This window comes from Buceros rhinoceros, unplaced genomic scaffold, assembly GCF_000710305.1.
Source record: "Buceros rhinoceros silvestris isolate BGI_N320 unplaced genomic scaffold, ASM71030v1 scaffold9622, whole genome shotgun sequence".
Taxonomy (NCBI): Eukaryota; Metazoa; Chordata; class Aves; order Bucerotiformes; family Bucerotidae; genus Buceros; species Buceros rhinoceros.
In genome coordinates this window covers 18,915-40,940 of record NW_010397142.1, presented here as the reverse complement: position 1 = coordinate 40,940, position 22,026 = coordinate 18,915, and the positions used below count along the sequence as shown (strand labels likewise).

General features: G+C 38.6%; 1 protein-coding gene across 3 annotated transcripts in view; it reads right to left on the bottom strand.

Moving 5' to 3' along the window:
- The window catches only part of DLG1 (discs, large homolog 1 (Drosophila)), a 92,927-nt gene extending 71,247 nt beyond the window's left edge, over positions 1–21,680 (bottom strand). For all 3 annotated transcript variants that reach the window (XM_010146136.1, XM_010146137.1, XM_010146138.1), the window contains exon 1: positions 21,456–21,680. In XM_010146136.1, coding sequence (XP_010144438.1) covers positions 21,456–21,680 — 225 coding nt within the window. The remainder of the gene's footprint in view (positions 1–21,455) is intronic.
- Between the last annotated feature and the right edge of the window lie 346 nt (positions 21,681–22,026).

Below are 22,026 nucleotides of genomic sequence, written 5' to 3'. Positions count from 1 at the left end.
AAATTGTCAGCTCAGCACAGACACCTATATTTCTAGCCTTATAGAAGGAAGGCATAGGCTCAAGTCAGAGGTCATCCACTTTCTCGACAGCAGACACACATCCAGCATTTGCACAGTTCTGGGCCCACCACAGCACACACCATCTGCCTTCTCACCCCATGGGTCTCATCTAGGAATATCGTTGAATCTGAGTGCTGGGTATGATAAGAATGAGGGACTCCAGTCCATAGGAAACAAGGCTTGATGAGGTCCACTGTATTGGAGTAACGCGGAGAGATTTCACCAGTTCACAGCATTAAAACATGGTTATTCTCCCTCACTGTACATCTCTCTACAGCAAACCTGAATATTTAAATAACACAAGTCAGCATAATTCTTACACACAGAATAAAAAACTAGGAATACAGACCTACCTATGAACATTTCCAGTTATTTATAGCATGGCTATTAAGAGATAAGTAGGAACTGACAGATGCTCCTCTAATCACCAAGAACTGCCATGTCTCATCTTCTACCCAGAATGGATGTAATCAAGAGCTGCATAACATTGCATCAGTAATGCAATACTCATAAATGCAGAGACAGAAAGGTTTCTGGCCAGGGGCAGGAAGCTGGAAATGTGTGGGTCATACAGACATTCAGACTTGTGCACATATATGGTAGGTAAGTCTTCTGCCTTTGAAGTACCAGGGAGCTGGAGGACTGTGTCCCACTAACAGATGGAGCAGATACACCCAAGGCTGTTCAGTTCTAGACAGGAATCTCTACATTTTGTAATTGAAGGGCAAAGGCAGAGAAGATAAGCATGTTGCAAATGCGCACATAGATAAACAATTCAAAATCAGCACACCACACCTAACTTTTTCTCCTTTGAGGTATCTCCACAGGTGCATTATTACTGAGCAGCACTGAGGCATGTTGCCCAGCCTGTAGGGATTATTTGGAGGGAGGCTGTCTCGTGTCACAGCCTCAGTATCAGTATTCTCTTTGGCACCAGTATGTCAAACCGCTGCCTTTGTAGATCACAAGGAAACATCTTTTTTTCCCCACAGATATTATCAAGATTGCTTGAGGTTTAGCAGGCTGCATTCACACTACCCGTTCTACTTCTAATTGCATATCAGTACTCTGTTTTCTAGAGTAATTTCCAGCATGACGTCCTCTCATTACTAAAATGTAGAAAGGAAGCAGCAAGGGCATTTGGGTATAAGGCTATTTTCTTGTGTACATAAATCTCCAAATGGGTGATGTTCAGATTCATAAGGAACATCTTCTCACTGGAGGCATCAACTTTGTTGAAAACATATAGACCCAGTAGCCTCTTGATTAAAAAGAAAATCAGCTTTGAAGTGGGTTAAGTGAGAAAGTGAGGACAAGGGGCTTTCTAAATTTGCCTCCAAATAATAACGGGGAAGACACAAGACTAAAGAAAAGACAAAGGAATGAATTCACATCTCTCCAATGTGTGTTCAGACATACTGACTTCAGTGACAAAGGAATGAATGTGATGTAGCAGATAACTGGTGACAGCACAAGGTTTTTTCTGGAAGTCCTTATGCTTTTGGTCCCTGAGATGATACCAATAAGATATCAAAAATTAAAACAAAACAAAAACTTAAAGGCACTTGCAGTTCCAAGAGCAACAGTACAAGCACCAAAATGCAGCCAAGGAACAGGAGGTACAGGCAGAATACCTCACTCATCCAGGGCTGCACAGTGTGCCAGGGCAACCTTCAGTGAAAAAGCCAAGGTCACACTGAAACTGAGTGTTAGACAAGTATGGAAACAGAAAACAGCACGCTGGTAAAAAGAAAAAAAAAAAAGGAAAAAGAAGAAAGGAATATATAATCAAAGCATAGTAAGGCTTATCTAGAACAATCATGGTGTAAACAAAATGAAAACAGGTAACAGCAAAAAAAAACCACAGGGAGAAAAAGAAAAAATATCTGATTATTCCTGTTTCAATGATAATTGACAGTCAGGAGACTGATTCTGCCCAAATACATTCACACACACGAGGTAAGGCAGAGCCTGCCTTGCAATCACACTAGTGTAAGGAAAAAAAAAGAAAAAATAATAAAGGAAAGAAAAGGAAAGAAAAGGAAAAAAGGGAAAAAAAAAGATGATCTCTGGTGAAGCAGTAGGACATATGGATAACTCAAAGTAAAAAAAGCAGTTACGTAACTAAAGCTGCACAGGTTTGGCAGATCATCTTTTGACTGCAGAAAGCATCCTGAATCCATGAGTGTTCCCTGCAGACCGTATGAATTACTAGGATGAACTACTCAACATTAGTATCAAGCACCAAGATTTTTCATAACCAGAGGGGGTTCAGGATCAGGTTGTGCTTTCTTATCACGTACCAACTCCAAACAATTTGTTGCTAACAAAGTGAGTCATCAATATTTCATTCTTCTAAATTACTACAGCAACTGCACATTGCACACTTCTTTGCAGCAATCTGTTAAGGAGCCAGTAGTCTTTTACAAGCAGTAACTCTTCTAGAATACTATAATATTTTGGATAACAGCAATACCTGTAGAAAGGGAAAATACTACTAATACTTGACCAACAATGTCTACTGCAAAGGTCTTTTTTAAAGCCTCAATAACCAAATTCCATTACCTCAAAAAGCAATTCTAACAGCAGGGAGATTCCTCCAGAGATAATTTTTTACTTCTCCCCTTCCATTGCCTTCAAGCACACTCCACAAAATCAGCAACTTCTATTAATAGAAATTAACTGATGAGAAAAAGTCTGTATTAATTACCTCTTCTTGAAAGAGGGAAACAAAATGCCTTCCGTAGTGAACAAAACTTTGAAAGTGGGAGAAACAATCAATTGTGATTCAATACTCAGTGACAAAGCTGAACATAAAAGGCATATTTTCTTTCTAGAGTTGGCTAGAGTCTGGCAGTGTAGTTTTCTATCTTTTCTCTGAACAACATGCTAGAATGCCACAGAACATTTCACTGTTGAAACCTACTACTTTAAGAACTTTGCATTCATCTTCCTCAAGATTGACAAAGTCAATGCCTTCAGGAACTTACAGGCTGTTTGGTGGGGTCCAACAGTGGTAAGAATAAAGCACAACTGCCATCCCTTCTCATTCATAACCAACGTGAGCTGTATGCCTAGAGCACCCAAATCTGAGCACACTGTACTCACACTGAGGCACTGTTTCTGCATATTCCTCCCTAAGTCAGTGCCATCCTGTGGCCTGGCAGGTCCCAAGTACCACAACAGTATCAATGACTTGAGTTGTTAAACAATAAATTAAACACATGCATATTTTTCCTGAGTATATTTCTTCTGAACTTTAAACAAAATGACACATTAAGGGCATTTGGAAAAAAAAAAATACCACAAGTATTTCCCTAACGCCAAAGGTTCAGAGAAATCAAATGAAAAATTAGCAAGTTTCTCAAGAGCTAGAAGTGCAGAACTATCTGAACATAAGCAATCTTCTAAGTATTGACTTGAAATTCTGAACAATGTTTATATATTAAAACAGCAGATAAACACAATCAGACATGCTAATACTATCTGAATTTGGAGAACCACAAAGACACAAGACCCAGTTCTACCCAGGCATGAGCACTGCCACTGCTGACAAGCCAGAGGGTAAAACATGCCACATACAGAGGGAGGAAAGCAGAATCACAAAAAAAAAAAAAAAAAGAGAGAGAATATCATTAATACAAGCACAACTTAAGACTCTCCCTCTCCTACAGGTCTGTTATTTATCTCATGTGAGAAAGGTTCTCTCTTATTGAGGATCATTACTTGCTTTAAAATGCACTTCCCACCCAGGTAACTCAAGCTCTCTTGTTCACCTTACTCAGTGTGTCAGTACAGTAACTCTCCAGTTTTGATGTGAACACCAGATCTATTTCACTCAGAGGCTAAAAATCAAATTATTTAAAATACACTTTTTTGCCTTTCTATCCACTCACGCTTACAAATCGTGTGCACATGCTTCCATCGTGTGCACTCCATGGGGGTGGGGTGCTGTTCAGGTTCTCCTGTCCAAGTCAGCATACTCTATAGTGGTTTTCCACAGCAAACTGGTCTACCACAAACAAAACCTCGAGAGACAGGCTAGGGTAAATGATACGCTTATTCTGATGGCCCCAACCGATGGGTGGTAAGAATTATGCCTGTCTATCACTCTGCAGTGATAAAAGGAAGAAAAACTTTTGGCTTCAGATTTGGGTTTCTGACCCTCCTACCCCTTCAAGGGCTCTCCATGTTCCTCGCTATGATGGAGTAAAGACTGTTTCCCATGGTCTCCCAGGGAGGAATAATAAAAATACCTAAATCTCCAGCTGAATGCTATCCAGGTCTCTTCAAAGAGAGTTTGGGCAGAAAGCACAGAAACAAAAGCAGCTGAGTCAGAAGACTGTCAGGGTCATGTCCACATGAAGATGGGTAGGTTAGTAGGTAATGGTTTTTTAAGCCATTTTGAGAAAGAGGCAAGCCATCTTGGAGCTGTAACATCAGTTCAGGTAAACACTGTAACCAAGATAGGAAAGTTCTTCCGGATCCCAGAAAGGAAAAGGCTTACCCATCCAGCCCTTGCAGATTAAAAGGACTAGTCTGAATACCTGCAACTTCACATTAGTTCATTTTTTTCAGAGTAAACTATGCTCTTGAAATTCGTATCTGTGTGAGTGCTCTGTTTTAAAGACACACAGCTAGCACACTAGATAGCCCCTGCAGTTTAGACATATCTGGTTGTTTGGGTTTCATTTTTTTTAACTCAGTCGACAAATTGATTCCCTAACCTAGTTTCCTCCTCAAACCCCACAGCATTTTACAATGAACTCAAATGAACTTAAAACTCTGAACTTTAAACATAAATAGCTTTGAAGAGGGAAAACACTGGAGCAAAGTATCAGTAAAATCCAGATGGTGATGATGACCTGAATTAATTTAAAGACAAATTTATTTACTGTCAATTTTACTGCAGTCTTCATCTACAAAAACAATGCAGTGAGCAACAATTTGCACCATGATTACCCAGGCAGAAGTAAAGCAGCAAAGGCAGTGACAGAAAGACGTACTTGCTGAGGCCTAGTAAGCAATTTTTACTGCAGAAAATTTACCAAAAAAAAAAAAAAAGGAATGCTATAACCATAAGCAATACTATAGGACAAGACAGACTGTCCAGCAGTTTGTGAGATGAAGTTTTATCCTGTAGCAAAAGTAGTTCTGTGTGTGAGATAAATGGTCATCCACAAAGCAGAAATGGGCAACCCGGAACTACAAAACTACCACCAGTGCTCCGACAGGGTATCCAGCAGCTGATTGATGGGTGTGAAACTTTCAGGTGCTAAGAGTCTCATGCAATTTCAAAAAATAGTTTCAAAAGAACAGCAGTATGAGCCTCTCTCCTCTCTGTCAGGATTTACAAAATGGATTCTTACAGGCTTAAGTCACAAACAATATTTCATACAAAGAAGACCACCACTGCCCACTTCTTACAACTGGTATGCAGAAAGATTTACTTAGCTCAAATGAATTCACCCTGCCAAATCTCTCAGGACTGCTTAAGTGATAAAATCTCAGTCATATTCCAAACCCATAATACTCAAAATGTACACAAAGTTCATACTGCTTTCAACAAAGGTAATTGTGACCTTTGCTCTTCACATACTCAATGTCTAGCACTGAATCCTATGCTGGTTAGCCATCTGCATTCACCCAGCAACCCAGCACTCTAAAACAGAATTCAAGCACTCAAAACAGAATTACAAGGCTCCTCATTTAGGTTCCTAAGTGCTATTGAGAATGAATTTAATGCATTTAATTTGCAACTTAAAGCAAGCTTTAAGCTCCACAGTGCTGAAGAGTCCACAAAGAAGCCCAAGCACGCTTTGAGATTCTAAGAGAGACCGGGCAAAGAGAAAATGTATTCTAAGATTTTAATCACAGAAAAATAACAGCAGCTCTAGGGTGTTAATGTTTTAGTTTTTGAAATTCACAGTAAAAAGGGTGTGCTGTGGTAGAAAACTGAGGTGTGACAGACTCTGTCCACTCCCAAGCACACTATTAAACCAAAATACAACAATAAAGGTTGGATACGCTTTACATGCTTTAATAGATATGATACTTCTTATAAACTCTAACACATAATTTCCAATCATTCCTAAATTATTGAGGGAATAATTACACCCTCCTAGAGAGCATGCTCATTTTGTTCTTCATAATTCATTCAAACAGCAAAGGTGCCTTATATTCATCTAGTTCTGATATTTCAAAGTAATGCCTCTCAGTACTAGAAATGCTTTAGTTAACTCTCAAAACTATCCCACTACCCTTCTCCAAAGTTTTCTTTTAAATTGAGTAAAGCTGTAAGAAACATTACACATAAAATATGAAAGTCATAGAGATGAACCTAATCTCATCTACAGCAGGATCTGTTTTTTTCTTTAGGAGAAGAAACAGTCAGGTTCACTTACCTAGAGCAACCCACTGCCCTCGAACTAATTAAGGGTATAGTCTTAAAAACAAGGAGTAATGCAGTGACCTGAACCTAGCCAGTGAATTCACACTAGAGCTTTCCATTTCAAGTACTTACTATTTTACTGACAATTGTATTACTCTGGGAGCAATCTGTCCAAGAACCTCTTTATAAAAATATAGAAGTTTGCCTACAACACTGAGCATGAGGAGAAAGACATTTACCTCACATTAAAGAGCAGTAAACAGAAAACCACACAAGAAAAGCCATCTATAACAACTCATTAATTAAAATCTATTAGCTTTTTTGGGTCATATATGTCAGAACATTTTGGAAAATTAATGCCTTGAATTACAGATAAAATGCTTTATACTAAAGCCACTCCTTACTTCATTTACAAAAGGCTTTGTACACGTAAGCAGCATTAGTGTTTCAGTACACAACTGAATTCTTCCCAAACATACGCTGTTACTTTCACTACAGTTCCGATAGCTTTACACCACTATCTGGGTGCTTTGCCTTTTCATTGCTCAGCACTACGGCTGAAACCTTTTACATGCAATTACCTAGCATTACTAGCTAGGTACCTCATTTGATTTAATTCATTCTTGCACCATGGAAACACTGGAATCTCCTCAGATTTGCTTCCATGACAACATGCAGTTACAACACAATCTTGAAGTACCATTACACAACACATCCAGTCTCTAGGACGAGTCAGAGGAGCCCTGCAACATTTCAGCAATACAGGCATCTTTTATGTAGTGTCAAACATTGACTGTCTTCAGCAAATTAAAATACTATTAAAAAGTTTCAACGGATTTAATGCCTAACATTACTCGAGCAAACTTCTACGCCACAAATAAATTAAGACTGGATTTTTTTTTTTACAATGCTGTTTGATAAAAATTTCTGAAGATTGTAGCACTTTTCAGTATAACTTAGGAAAAAACACAGCCTTACGCAACCTTGCAGCGGAAAAACAAACGTTTATGTATCATGTTAAGTTTACAGTGCTGACTAAAACCAGTGTGTTTTAAAAAACAAGGTTTACAGATAAACTGACTTTTGATCCTTAATTATCCATAGGCATTTTATCTGGATGTCAGGTTAACTGCACCACAGAAACACGAGGCAGATTTGATCAGTGTACCATCAATGCTGGAGAAACACAGCTATGGCGCACCCATGCCTGGCTAGCACAGAATCCATTTAACCTCCCCAGCACAGCAGGAAACTTGAGCCACTCTGGGTTCCATACAAAAGCAGCCTGTCCATCTCATGAACTGGAACTAAGCCAAGTCACAAAAATGGAACTAAAATGGAGCTAAGCCCTTCTGTATGCAAACTGAGCGCAAAGTCATTTAAACAGTTCCCTGCAGTTTCCATGAGGACTTACCTGTTCAGCACAAAGACCCAGGATCCAGAGGATGAGGTTCAGCCCTGAGACCAGGTGGCAAACCTCATCTGGGAAGACGACACTGCAGGGACAATGAAATAGCTCTGCAGAAGTCATGTAACGTGCAAGACTTGGCATCCTGTGTCATTGCCAGGGAAGACCCGGGATCACATAAAGCCAGCATTCTGAGTTGGTATCACACTGACCAAAATGTCTATCCACCAGGTTTTGTGTGGCACGTCCTTGCCTCATTTACTCTAGACAAAAGAAATATTAACTTATGTTTGCCTGAAAAAAGTGACTAATGGTATCCGAAGTAGTTTCCCAGAATACCTTAAAGTACATGAAAATTTTATTTTTTCTGGAGTTATGACTTCAATTCCATTAATTTTTGGTCTAATCTTGACAGGATGCTAGTTTACACAATCATTTTTGCCAATTTTCGTTTAGTTCAGGTAACTAAAATGCCTAATTTATAATTGTTTGAAATGTTTGAAATTTATAAACATTTGAAATCTTTAGGATACAAATATCTGAAATTCTTCATTACAAAAATTAATTAGAAAGACAAAGGTTCTGACTTCCAAATTTATATTTCAGGAAAAGCACGCAGGATTCATCAGACTCTCAAGGTTAAAAAGTGTTTAAAGGAAATTTTGCAGTTTCATTTTACATAATCTCTAATTCCAACACTACCCACCACAGTTTTTCTAATGATTCACTGCCTTGTACATTGAGAAGCTGATAGACATCAATAAAATCTTCGGATACTAAACAGTTTAAAGGAAAAAAGTAGTGAGGTCACGGCTTGCATTTATTTACCTTCCTACCACAATTACTCAAAAAACACTTCCTTCACTCTTATGCCTTCGGAATGAGACGAACTAAATGTACTTTCAGCCACACTTTCACAACAGTAGTCAGGCCATGGGTGAAGTTCTGGGTTTCAAGCTGGCTTTGACATGTGAGGTTCAATAGCTTCCACTCCTTAGGCCAGTGCCCAAGCTGCTCCTTGCTCGGACTGCTCCAACAGCCCTGACCTAAGCTCTACGGCCTTTATGAAGAAATGAATTAAAGCCAAATAAGGCCCACATCAGAACAGAAAAGACACATCTGACTGTTCAGTCCAAAGTAAGGGTATTTCCTTAAAGCCAACCTGAATTCTGTTCCCAACCACTGTTTTTCTTTAAAAATCTTGGAACAGAACACCCAAGAACAAGCCCCATAGCCCCGACTCTCCTCCCCTCATTACGCTACAAACAAGCAGAAGCTGTTCTTCCACTGTTGAATCCTTACCACTACAAGAAGGCTGGCTGTTAAACACACAAGTCATCTCCTGCTCTTGAAATCCCTACAGTGGGACAGGCAAAAAGCTCTAAAAGCCCTCAGAGAAAGCATCATACTTATTTGTTCTGGGTTTATATCCATCCCTAATTCTCAGCTCTGGCTGCTGCTAGAAGCAGGGCACCAGCTTGACAGACATCCCAGTATTTTTCTTTTGCAGTTTTTCTTTTCCAGCAAGCAAAAATATAAACAGAAAAATTTATTTTACAGTACATTCTACTTCATCTGATTACAGCTGCTGAAGTTGAAGGACAAAAATTGATAGAACTTGAGCAGTGCAACACAGGTAAAAACGAGCATGTAAAGAAATGGGGTGAAACAAATAAAATTAACACTGAAAACTATGAAAAAAGTGAAGTAATAGATATGTACAAACAAATTATTAACTGGTAATGTCATCAATAATTATTAAATTGCTTTGACTTTTAAGAACCAGAAAACCAAAGTGTGTCTTTTACACTGGTTACTGAGGCTCAAACCCAAATCAGCAGCTGTCAAATAAATTTTCCAAGTCCTACGTTACAAGAAATCAGGTCAAAGTAATAATGTGTGTGGTATAAAAATTAACACCTGACAGAAAACAGCCTGCCAGCACTCCTGCCGTTTCCCAGTTACATTAGAAGACAAGATACTTTGATTCTGTAAGATGCACAGCAATTTATCTACTGTACTTAGAAGGCAACACAGGAAGACAAAAGAACATTTCTAATTTAGACATGCCTAAGGACAACAGTAGGGAATTCACCTGGTACTTGTTTCTTTAATCACATTCTCTGGAACTATTAATCTGACCAGTAGTCCTTTCCAGATACATGACAAGATTAACTTCTGCCACTCTAATAATTTCATGACTGACGTATCACTCAGGGGATGAATCTAACGGATGGAATTTTCTTCGGAGACTTGGAGATTTCTAGGTTAGATGATCATGATTGCTGAGTGACACACCAGAAACTGAGAATTTATTGCCTGCGTTTAACTCACATTATCACTGAGCTTCAAACATCCTCTAGAGATTTATCCAGGTTTTTTCCTAGTACGGTTTATTCAGAAACATCAAATAATACAACGCATTACAGACAAACTATCCTGAGAGTTCATGTCCCTCGTTTAAAAAAAAAAAAAAAAAAAACAAAAAACACCACACTCCATGCAAACAGTAACAACTGTCATACTGGATGAGAGTGAAGGAACAAATAGTCAAGAATCTTACTAACACAGCAAAACTTGATAGATGGGCAAGGACGAGTTAGACATATGCCCCTAATTTTCCCAGAAAAACATCTCGGAATCTGACAGTCAAGGTCTTCCTGAACCGCCATCTGCAACAGCTACCTGCTCTTTGCAAATCCATTCAACTCCATTTTGAAATCACACTCCGTTTGGAACTTCACAACATTCTGTATCAGTGACTTACATAATTTTAGCAGAAGTTTTACAGGACAGCTGTGACAGAAAACTAAGACAAGGCAAACCAAACCCCACAAAAAATTCAAAATACAGATACACAAGAAATACTCAGTGTCACGTTCTGTGTTATCCTCCTCTACTTCTTTAGTAATACCTGACATGTCATTTACCCTTTTCACTATTGCAGGGTACTATGGTGATGTTTTGAGAGAGCTATTAGCGACAACTCCAAAGTCTCTTTCAGGAACAGAAATTCTTCATTTGTAGCCTATCACAACAGGCACACCTGCAGGATTCTCCTCCTAACTCTGATCCTCATTCACTACTGTACAATGAACATCACCAGCTATTGTCGTGCCCATTGATTTTTATATGCTATTCTCTGCAGCTAGTTTAGTTAACCCCAAAATAAAAATAATTAAAATATTTTTTAAAATTTAAAAAACAATCATGTGCCTCTGCCTCAGCTTCTTCCCTGCCCCAATCATCCACAAATACAACCTCCTGGGAATCCTGTCCCAGTTGAAGGGGGCTGTTTTAATCAACTGAAGAATCTACAAAACATCCTTCCCCTTTCTCGCATTTTCCCTTCGCAAAGACAAGTTGACAGCTCTTTAAAATGTGTTTATCTATCTACCCGTTAACACATTTTTAATAATGAAGATATTTCTCAAAGTTTGTACAATAAGGAAATCAGACCTGCTCAGCTGTAGTCTCACAGAGTAGAGCATAGCTCCTCTTAAAAAGGGCATCATATTTGCCCCTTTTTTAAAATTTTTTTATCCTAGGAATACCCAGACAGTTTGAACAAACAGGTCACACACAACATTATGGTCAGTTCAGCCATAATAAACACAAGTTCATTAAAACATCTTGAGTAAATGTCATCTTGTTAATCACCTGTGCCTCTTAAAACATTAATTTAAATTCTCTTCAACTGTCACCTGAATCTTATCACTTTTAATACAGTAAAATGAGTCATACAAACTACTCTGAGCTCAAAGGTGGGACAGCCCTGGCTGGATTTTTGTTCAGAGACAGGCATCTACTTTGGCACTCCACACTTATCTGGGAATATAGTCTTAGGTCTGCACTATCACCATCTTGATCAGCATTATTTCATAATTAATTTCCATACCACTTGATTTAGCATCTAACTCCTGAAGTGATGCTCTGTAATGAGGCTCAATGTGCTCAAATTCTAAAAAGCTGTACGCAGAATTATCCCTCATAGCGTTCATCTTTTAAAAAGAGTAACAAAAATTACAGAGTTAAAATAAAAGCAGAAGTAAAGGGATGTATAAAGTTTTTTTAAAAAAAACCCAAACTGCTTTTCAGCAGTTTAGAGCTTCCAGATAGCAGTTTCAAGTCTTTATATTAGATGCTAAATCAGAGAGTCTGCGATGTATTTTCACGTTTTCAAGTACAAACTTCGCCATTATGCTTTTTACACAGCAAATGGTAATTTATTACTCTGATTTGGCACGTACATCATGTCCCGCTAAGCTTTAAAAATGCTTATCATATTAATATCCTTCTTTAGAATTAAGGTTTCTGTCTAAATTTGTCTAGCTTCAGTTCTGACTTGGAATACAGATGCCTTTTTCTACTAAATAAACAAGCTTTCCAGTTTCCGAAATCTATCCCTATATATTTATAGACTATGACCTATGATTGACTTTCCTCTGGATGAGCTAAACAGAGGTTTTAAGATTCTCACTTTAAAGCATGTGTTCCTGAACACAATCTACAACTACAATTCCTTCTCTGAACACTCTCCATTTATCAGGATCCCTTTTCAGGCCAGCATTTCAGACTAGAGACTGTCCACGCTACACACAGCAGAATCCAGAGTTCCCTCTGTCTCCTCCTCCAAAGGGAAAGCTGACTGCCTTCTCACCTGCTACACCGCACTGTGTAGCCAGACACAGGTAGTTATCCAAGAAAAACAACTACACTTTACCTACTAAACTAAACTGGCCTTGAAGCAGAACTGTACACGAGAAGCACAGGTATTCTTCACTCCACTCCATGCTCTGTTATGAAAACTAAACACTATCTGGAGGCACATAATACAGGTGGCTCAGCTAAGTTCTACAGGCCTCAGTCTTAGAGAAACAATTTTAAATCAGCAAATATACACTGAGGCAGTCCTGATAAGAGACAATAATGGAGGAGAGACCAGGAGACTCGTCCAAAACATTCACACAGTACAACAGTTTCCAGTAAATACCACACAAAGCAGTAGGAGGAAACTGAAGATTCCATGGTCAAAGAGAAAACCTACACCCATGTCCCATAAAGTATTTGAATTCCTATTAGGAGACTGACACAACTATGTAGATACTAGTATCCAATTAACAATACTAACTTCCACCACTTTAAAAACCAATAGTAACTTAAAAAAGAATGCTCAAACTTGCTACAAGGACATAAAAAAAAACCCAAGCATTTTATTTTACCAGTGTCCTGGTAAAATTTAAAATAAACTACTGTGTCCTGACCCTGCTGCCTTTTCTCTGAAAAATACGGATATGGTGATCTGTTTTTATTTAAATCATTGCTTAGATGTATACTTTCACAAAAGGGACTGTTGCAAGGGACTAGAATATGCACTGGAAACAGTTTAATGGAGCAAAGCACTGAAAATTCATAAATGCCAAGATCAGCTTACAAGAGAGACTAAATGAGTCATAAATGTCTGTTATCTTCCTGGAGAAGATGTCAGCTCAACTACATCCTACTGTGCGGCTAAACACACACAAAAAAAGGAACAGCAGCAAATGTGCAACAAAAACAAGCTGTAGAGCATGCCTGGTATATTAGGGAAGTGGGTTACAGGCAGCAAGATGAAATTCAATACTGGCAACCAAAGTCACATGGATTAACAGTGAACACAGAGACACCCTGAGGAACACCGAACCAGAAAACAAGTCCAGAAGTGCTTTGGTTGATGACAAAGACTTTTAAAAATTATAAAAGAGACACAGCAGGGACTCCTTGCTCTGCACTGACTACAGTCCTTCAGAGTGTTTTGTTTTATATTGAGATGTGTGAGTGCACAAAAACCTGATATATGGAAGGGACCTTTAAACCTTTCAAAAAGCAAGTTACAAAACGGTACAAGTTTGGGGATCCCTGACAGTTTTTTTAGAGGATAAAAACACTACGTGGTCAAGACACACGTGAGCACCTTAAAAAAAGGGCAGGAAAAGAGGATAACAGTCCACTGAATCAAGCGCCACACCCAACCCACGTCCCCAAGGAAAAATGTGTAACAGTTTCTCATATCCACATCAGCATGAAACAGGTAGCTTCTACCTACCAGAAGGTAAAAATCAGCTGTGATTCTCCCTCTTAAAGGCTACCGATATAATTCATACTGTTGTGGTTACCCACATCCCTGAAACCAGCACTGCAACTATAATGCCTTATTAGATTTACACCACCTAGAATTTCACTACAGCGCTTAGTTAGCAAAGCATTTGTTGCAGGAATGGTCCCAACTGATCAGAAGGGATTCTCTTGTCTTTTAACTTTAGAAACCTTCATGTGTTTCCTTTATGTGTTTCTGAAATCATATACAGAACTATGGAATCTTCAACTGAATGAATTCTGGAAAGGCACATTAGAAACAGCATTAAAGCTGCACTGAGACAGCCTTCCTCAAGTGAGGAAAGCATCCGCTGGGACTCATCTGTTACAGAGCCATTACACGATAAGCAAAGTGTGAACAATGTGGATATACTAATAAACAAGGATGAGGCACTTCAATTGCATGTGAGATGCATCACATGAAGAGGCGGATGCTTTCTTGACATTTTCATCTTTTATGGATCTCCCAAAGTAGCACAAAAAATGAACTGTACACAATATGCTTGTGCTTTGAAGTTCAAACAGTAGCGTATCAAACATTAGTTTGAACTCAATTCCAGGGAGAGCAGTGAAAGACACGTTCTTCACCTCAGACTGCCACGCCCTTGAGGTGCCAAAAGTTGTGTGCGTAGGACAAACAGCTAAGTTTAATCAACAAGTGTTCATGCCTTGCAAAGACATTGTTTATAAAGACACACATACCTGGCACTTTACAGCAGCTCCAGAATGCATTTTTTGCTTCCATGCACTGGAATACTTGGGAGAGTGACTCGGTGTCACGGTGTAAGCAACCGCAACACACAGCACTATGTAGGTCTCAAAACGTATCAGTACAAATAAGAAAACTGGTCTTAAGAGATGGTATAATAATCTGTGTGAAAGAGGAATCACTAGGTATTACATGACAACAAAAATCACATGATGAACTCAGATGAGGATTAGGAAGAAATAGAGAAATACAAATTACCTGTAAGAGACCAGGAGCTTACTTAACACTTAGTAATTTACACAGGGTAGGACCACCTCCAAAAACTAGAAAAAAAATCGAAGAGATAAAACTATTCAAATATGATACAGAAAACTGAACCATAGAAAATGCTTCTCAGAAGAAGAAAAAAAAAAGAGATATAGCTTAAGAGCATAGCTGTTTCACTGAAAATTTTAGTAAGTGTTGTTCATGAAGACAAATTCAAGTAGCTCCTTCGTTTTGGAGTACAGGGGAAAGCACTGGTCCCAACAGAGGTTCTAGAAAAGAGAAGCAAATTCTTCTCAAAAGAGACTGCATAGCTAGTCTGCACATAAAGATTTCAATTTATCTTGTTCCATAAGAACAACTTCTCTCCTCGAGTTGCTAAAATTCTCAAAAGGTATAGACACGAAGTTTACCAAGACTCTGAGCTGGGTATAAACTAAAAGTCTCTTAAGTTGCACACCACATGGTATCACATCAGCTCTCAAACATGGATACAGATCATTCTAAGAAACAAAGTCGTGTTTGCTACAAACATTTAAGACATCTCTGTTGCATTAGCTTTCTCAAACTAAACATCCTGCACATCCTTAATCGTAATTGAGAGTGCTCTTGATGTTGTAGACCAAAATAGAAGAACAGGAAGAAGATGGTGTTCACTTTAGACTCAGTAGTTCTGTCAGACAGTCATTTCCTTAATAATTGCATTAACTGAAACATATACAGCAGCTTTGGCAGGAACAGAGAAATGCCATACCACAGGAGCCATGCTAGAGCTCTCTAGTAAGCTGACAGCTGATGAAAGACAGACTGGCCTGTATTTGACTTTCAAAACACTTTGTCAATCAATACAAGCCTCAACTGAGAGGACAACTATCACAATATAAAATAAGTTAGTGAAGTTATGTAACAGACCTAGTAAGTCCTACCTGTTTCATAGGCTTCCATGCACTTGGCTTCATACAGCCAGTCCACCTGAGTTGTAGACAATGGATTAAGAGGGGATCCAGTGCCTGCCTTGCCCGAAGATTCAGTGTCTTGGGCACTATGTAGACAGAAAGACTCTGCAGTAGCACTCCAGAAGCAAAACATTATGTGTCCCTTTCTCCTTTGCTTACCAGATATCTGACTCATTTTGGAAAAAGTAATTTTCTTGATACAGTGGAATAGAAACATGAAGAAATTCTGTTATCAACTCTGAGTGAGACAGAACGAGAGCTGTGAAAGACCAAGTAAAAGCAAGTAGAATGTAAAAACCCCTCAGGCAGCAAGCAATGCCTGCAGGTAGCCACAGCACCAGTTCAGCTCTTACATCACAGCCACACTGCAAATGATTAACTGAAGGCACACTCTGCTTGTGCCAGCGGTAGTCACAGGCGTGGCTCTGGGAAGGAAGCAGCACAGCCCCATTACTCCACTGGCCTACAGATTCACTTCATAAGAGGAGAGACAAGTGGCTACAGCAGAGAACCAGCATGAGGCTAACACAATCTTTATGACATTACATGACTCATGATACACACTCTTCAGATTTATGGATTTTAATATGCTTTTAGAATTGCGAAATTTTTTAAAATGTCAAACTTTACAGCCTTGAGAAGTTTCCATCTCCGCTGTACACAAAAAGTGTTTACAAAACGACCCAAAGGTTCCAGAAACAGTCCCGTCCTTAATGCTTGAGCTTAAGCTGTCAAGAGTTTCCTATTTCTTAGCTCTATTGATTAGAACACGTATTAAGGCATTCCTCTTACAGAATAAATTCATACCATTATCTCTGCTATAATGACCTCTTATGGAAAATGCAAGTGTCAGAAATAAATCTGCAAAATAAATCATACTGTTACTAATGTGTGATATTACATATCTAAAAATCAAGAATAAGAAGGAAACTTAGTAGAGTAAAACTCCTATTTAAACTTCAGAAGGTGCTGTCTTATAGTTAAAATCATCCAAAGCAAGCACTACTTAAAGCTGTTCTCATTGTTCATCATATTAGCAGAAACACTTTCCAGGCAATGTATGCTCTAAATTTTAAACTCAGCGAAAAGTCTTCATTAAAAACCTAACCGTGACAACAGTTCTACATACTCACATAAACTTCCCTGCAGTTACTCCTGTAACTCCTTTTTTTCTCTACTGGATCACCTCTTTAAATACCAAAAATGTACTGAATAAAACAAATCCTGTGAATAAAGAGCTTCACGTTATGCAATGGCTGGTTTGAAGTCCCAGTCTCACCTGTAAACTTGAGGGGATGCTAAAACAGTCACACATCCACACCACCTTGTTTAATATTGTTCATAAAACATATCATCCGCTGTGACACATCCTGATATGGCTAAGATATTTAATAGTTCAACTGCTATCAAATCATATGTACTTATTAGTTGCAGGATCTTCTTGCTGCAAGTTCCAGGTTTATTTCCATGTCTTCTAACAGGTGTCCTTCCCCCCCTTTTTTTTATTTTCAGCTTCTGCTGGTTCAATTAAAGCTCCACATACTACATCAGAACTATCTTATCTAATGTGTCTCAGTGTTGTGACCTGTATGTCTAAAAATATAGAAATACTTAAATATAACAAAATTATAGGATGGATAGTAAGCATTGCTGTCAGAAATCAATTTATGTAATTCTTGAATTGTAAAAAGTACAATAAAAACAGGGTTAGGGTAGAGAACTATATCTTGTTAATCATCTTTTAAACATACATTACAAAGTCTCTACGCTGTTGTCCGATTACATACAGCATTTCATACATGCTAGAAATATGTTCATATTTCAATGAATTTGGAAGTAATGCTCTAGGAGTAATGACATACAGTAAAACTTTTATCAAGATCTTAAAAGGAAAAGACACAAAGACAAGAAATGATTGGGCTTACACAACTCACAGAAGTGGCTGATAAGCTCAAAATTTAAAGCTGTTTTTGAAATGGCTAAGTGGAGTTCGGAGGGGTTTTCTGTCCCCCTCTCCTAAAATGTGTCCTAAAAATTGAAGTATAAATTAGCACAGCATATTCAAAGAGCTAAACAGTTTCTCAGTATCAAATGCTGGAAGCATATTCTACTATGCTACCGGCTAAGAATAGCCTAAATGCATTGCTGTTAGAACCAGTTTAATGCCCTGCGAGTTTCAGACAAACTACAACTTCCGAATTTGTAGCAAAACATGGGCCAAAAACTGCTGAGTTAAAATGCATTCTGGAGACATGATAGTGACACATTCAGCGTCAGAATTAGGTGCTTCTTGGAGCACTGCAAAGATTTCAGGGCAAAGAATTGCCCTGGATACAGTTATCTTTGTCACTGCAATATGCATTATCTCTTGTCAGGACTTCAAATTACCCAGTACTTTTCACTTGCATAACCACGTATTTACTAAGCTCATGGCTCAGCTAATCATTCTTGTGACAGCATCAATTTGTTTTATGTTTGGTTTTATCTTCCATTTTATGCCATAGATTTGGCTTTCATTAAAGAAATTAGTAAATTTGCTGACAAAAGTTGAAAATCCAGCTTCTAATCCATTTCCCTAATTCTTCTGAGTAACTAACTCCTCATCAGAGGGAATGCAGAAGGAAGGAGGAAGAAATTATAAAGGCCTCAAATGCCTGAGCACGTTAAATCAGCTTCCCCGGACTCAAAGGAGACTGCTGTGGTTAGCAGGGCAGGAAAGCACTGCTACCTCTACAGCAGTTCACCTCTGCAAAAGGAACAGGTATTAACCCAGAGGGAGGCACTGTGGCTCTACGGGCAGACTGCCACACCTGATCACTGAACTCCTTGTTACTAAAGTAATGCAAAGTCTATAAAACCTATAACCACTTCAAGTTCCATGCAAAGCACCCTGGAGACCTTGGCTAGTGCAGGAACGAGCAAAGTCAGAATGACCACTGCACAATCTTCATTTGTATCCGTTCATACTGTCCGTTTCCACTGCTGGCTTTTTCCTAGGGGAGATCGGTGATGTGAATCTTCCATTCACATTAAGAGGCAGCAATGTTAGTAAATAAGGCACCTTTAATGTTTGAAAATGGACTGGTAGTCTTTAGAGTGCTAGCGCTTTTTACAGGAGTCTTTCACTCCTGACCAGTCCTCCAGGCCACAAGGCATTTATGCATACCTCCATGCTTTTGGGCATAAATGCTGCGATAACGACAGTAAAAGTAGTGCTACCGTACCCATCACTAACTTCTTCTTTGCTTCTTCAGGGTGCAAGACCCCCTACTCGACAAACACCCTCTCCCAAAATCCGAAGTCCCTTCTTTACCAAAGTCCTCTTACCAACTTGCTGGGGACAAGGTGACCTGTTGCAGGCCCCACAGAAGGCCAGGAGCACACAGCCCTGTCTCCAGGATTTATTTGCGTTTCACTGGTATGAGAGAGAACTAAGCAAGTATCATCATTTCATGCCATCTCTCATCATCCAAAAAAGCCAAGCAAATGAAGGGACACCTAAAAATGGGTGCTGTGTAGCAGACTGTGGCGGCAAGTGCTCTAAAAACCATCAGTTTGATTTAGTATATGTTAAAAATCATTATGTCACAACAGTAAGACTATTTAAAGCCCATCACCACAAGGAGAATTTCAACAGACAAGGTTCAAGAAGTACATCACATCTAATTATTTGGACTCTGCAAATGTGATTACATTTCAGTGACGGGGATATATTTTAAATGAACAAATAAAAGTCATCAAGACTTTTCAGAACACTACATCACAGAGCAAAAACTGAAGAGAACTGAAAAACAAAATTGCATCACAACGAGCAATCTCCAAATGCCTTTTTCCCTCCCTGAGGCAAGAACAGCTGCAATGGGTGGATAAGGCCCGAGGATAATACAGCATCTTTTCAGAGCAAGAGGCTTCAACAAGCTTTTATGTTTTCAGAGCATTATTTCTGAATATGCTCATTACGGTTTTTTATAACCACTTCAGAATATTACAGGTTTTTCCCTCCTTCTGGCCAAGAACACATATAAGCAGTTCTTTTTAACAGAAGAATTGTCAGGCTTATTAAAAAAAATTGGCAGGCTTTCACAGAGGTAAACTATCTTTTTCATAGCAGAAAACCAGAACAAACACTGGGATATTCACAGAACCACAGCTTCAGTTTGAAGGGATATCAGGATCTTTGACTGGTCTAACCCACTCTCAAAGCTGAGGCTAGCCGTCAGTATTTTATTTATCAGCAAATTTCTAGTCCTGACTAGTCAGTCCAACCACAAGTTTCATTCCAACGTTACTTGTTCAGCATTAAACAAATAAATGCAACCATAATATTTATTCAATACTGTATATTTTTACTTTAAAAAATAATAATTCTTAAAAGCTGTCATGTTTACCTAATGCATCATTTGGACTTGTATAACGACCCATTACAGAAACTCCAGGATTCCCCCTTCCATATTCGTGTACATTTGCAACAAAAAAGTGGAAATCCCCCTCTAAGTTCTCCTATTCATTGTTTAAACTCACATGCAAAAAACAGGTAACAATAAACAGACTTCAGAGGAAGTGCCAGTTTATCACCTTTGAAACAGTTGCCAAGTTAAAAAATACCTTAATATTACTGTGTCTGAGAGTAACACATTTAACCTTTCCTTACAAGTTATTGTAGTACTTCAGGTTAAATAACATCTTGACTAAAGCTGAATTTAGCTTGACAGTAAGCAAAACAACTGTAATCAAGCTTTTAAATAATGCTGCTATGTCGGCATTGTTTCACAGATCTTTGTCACATTATCCAAAGAGATCTTCATTTGCTAATGCCAGTAAGTTTTAAACTTCTCTCAATATCAATCTGAGGAACTCACCCCAAACCCACACAGTTAAAATGTGGCTGGCCTCCTTTTACCTGACATTCAGTGATAATTAATAACAACATCACTTACAGCAGATTTACAGTGAAATTGAAAAATGTCATGTTTCTCTTACAGACTGCACTATTAGAAGTATATTCTGCATGGAAGGAAGGCATTCCTTCATCTTATTTATGGATTATTAGCAGCCACCAACCCCAGAAAACTGAGACAGACTAGAATTTGTTGTGATAGATACAGTTAAGACTTTAAATTATTTAATCCTTTACATATTTCTTGCTTAAGGAATTGTATTTAGTCTTTACACTAGAGCTCTGGAATTGGTATTTTTAACTATGCTATTCTCCTCCAGAGCTAGGAAGTAGAATGCACGCTCATTTTTCAGTATTTCACTATTTCATTAAAATATCTCATATTTAAACTTCTTGAAGGCTTGTCACTTGCAAAATAACTTAAAAATCAGACCTCATTTAGTGTTTCCATTTTCATGCTTTAATACTAAGGATTATACAGAGCTCTGTAAAATACGAAAATGAAAGCAGACAGAAAAGCCCATTCATAAACCAGAGATTATACGAAGGCATGCAAGTACAAATAATTACTATTTCTGACTAGCAACTAACCAGAAATCATGCAGACACAATAATTTCAACAAGTGGCATATTACCTGGGTGGAGCTGGCAGCAACAGAAATGCAGTCAATGAAACCACGTCTCCGAGTGAAAAATGCAACTATCTGCTGCCAGCGGGAAGGCTCATTCCGTAACTCATCTGTTGAGCCTTTCTTTGCCCACTGCTTGTGCTTTGGGCCTACAGAACTGTGGCTTGAGCTAGTGTTGCCTCGATTGGCGCGAGAATACAGGAGTGTGTTATTTCCGAAAATGTAATTCATCTCTGCAGCTCTGCAGGTGGTTGCCAGGCAGTCTTACTTCCCTACCAGCTGCTGAGTGGTGAACGAGCAGGGAAAAAAAAAATGCAGATAGAATTACAGCAGCATCATTTACAAACCAGGAAAACAAAATTCTTGATAGCTGTCGCTACTTTTCTTCCAAGCTTTTCCACCCCCTACATCCCTTCTCTACCTGTGATGAGCATAATCTTGAGCAATTAAAAAAAAAGACAAATGTTTTTCTTATTTTTCCTTTCTCAGAATCCACAGAATTGAAAGCTTGTTTTCTCTTCCTAGCTGACAACAGACATTTAAGAGAAACTGGGTAGCAGGTACAGCACAAAGTCAC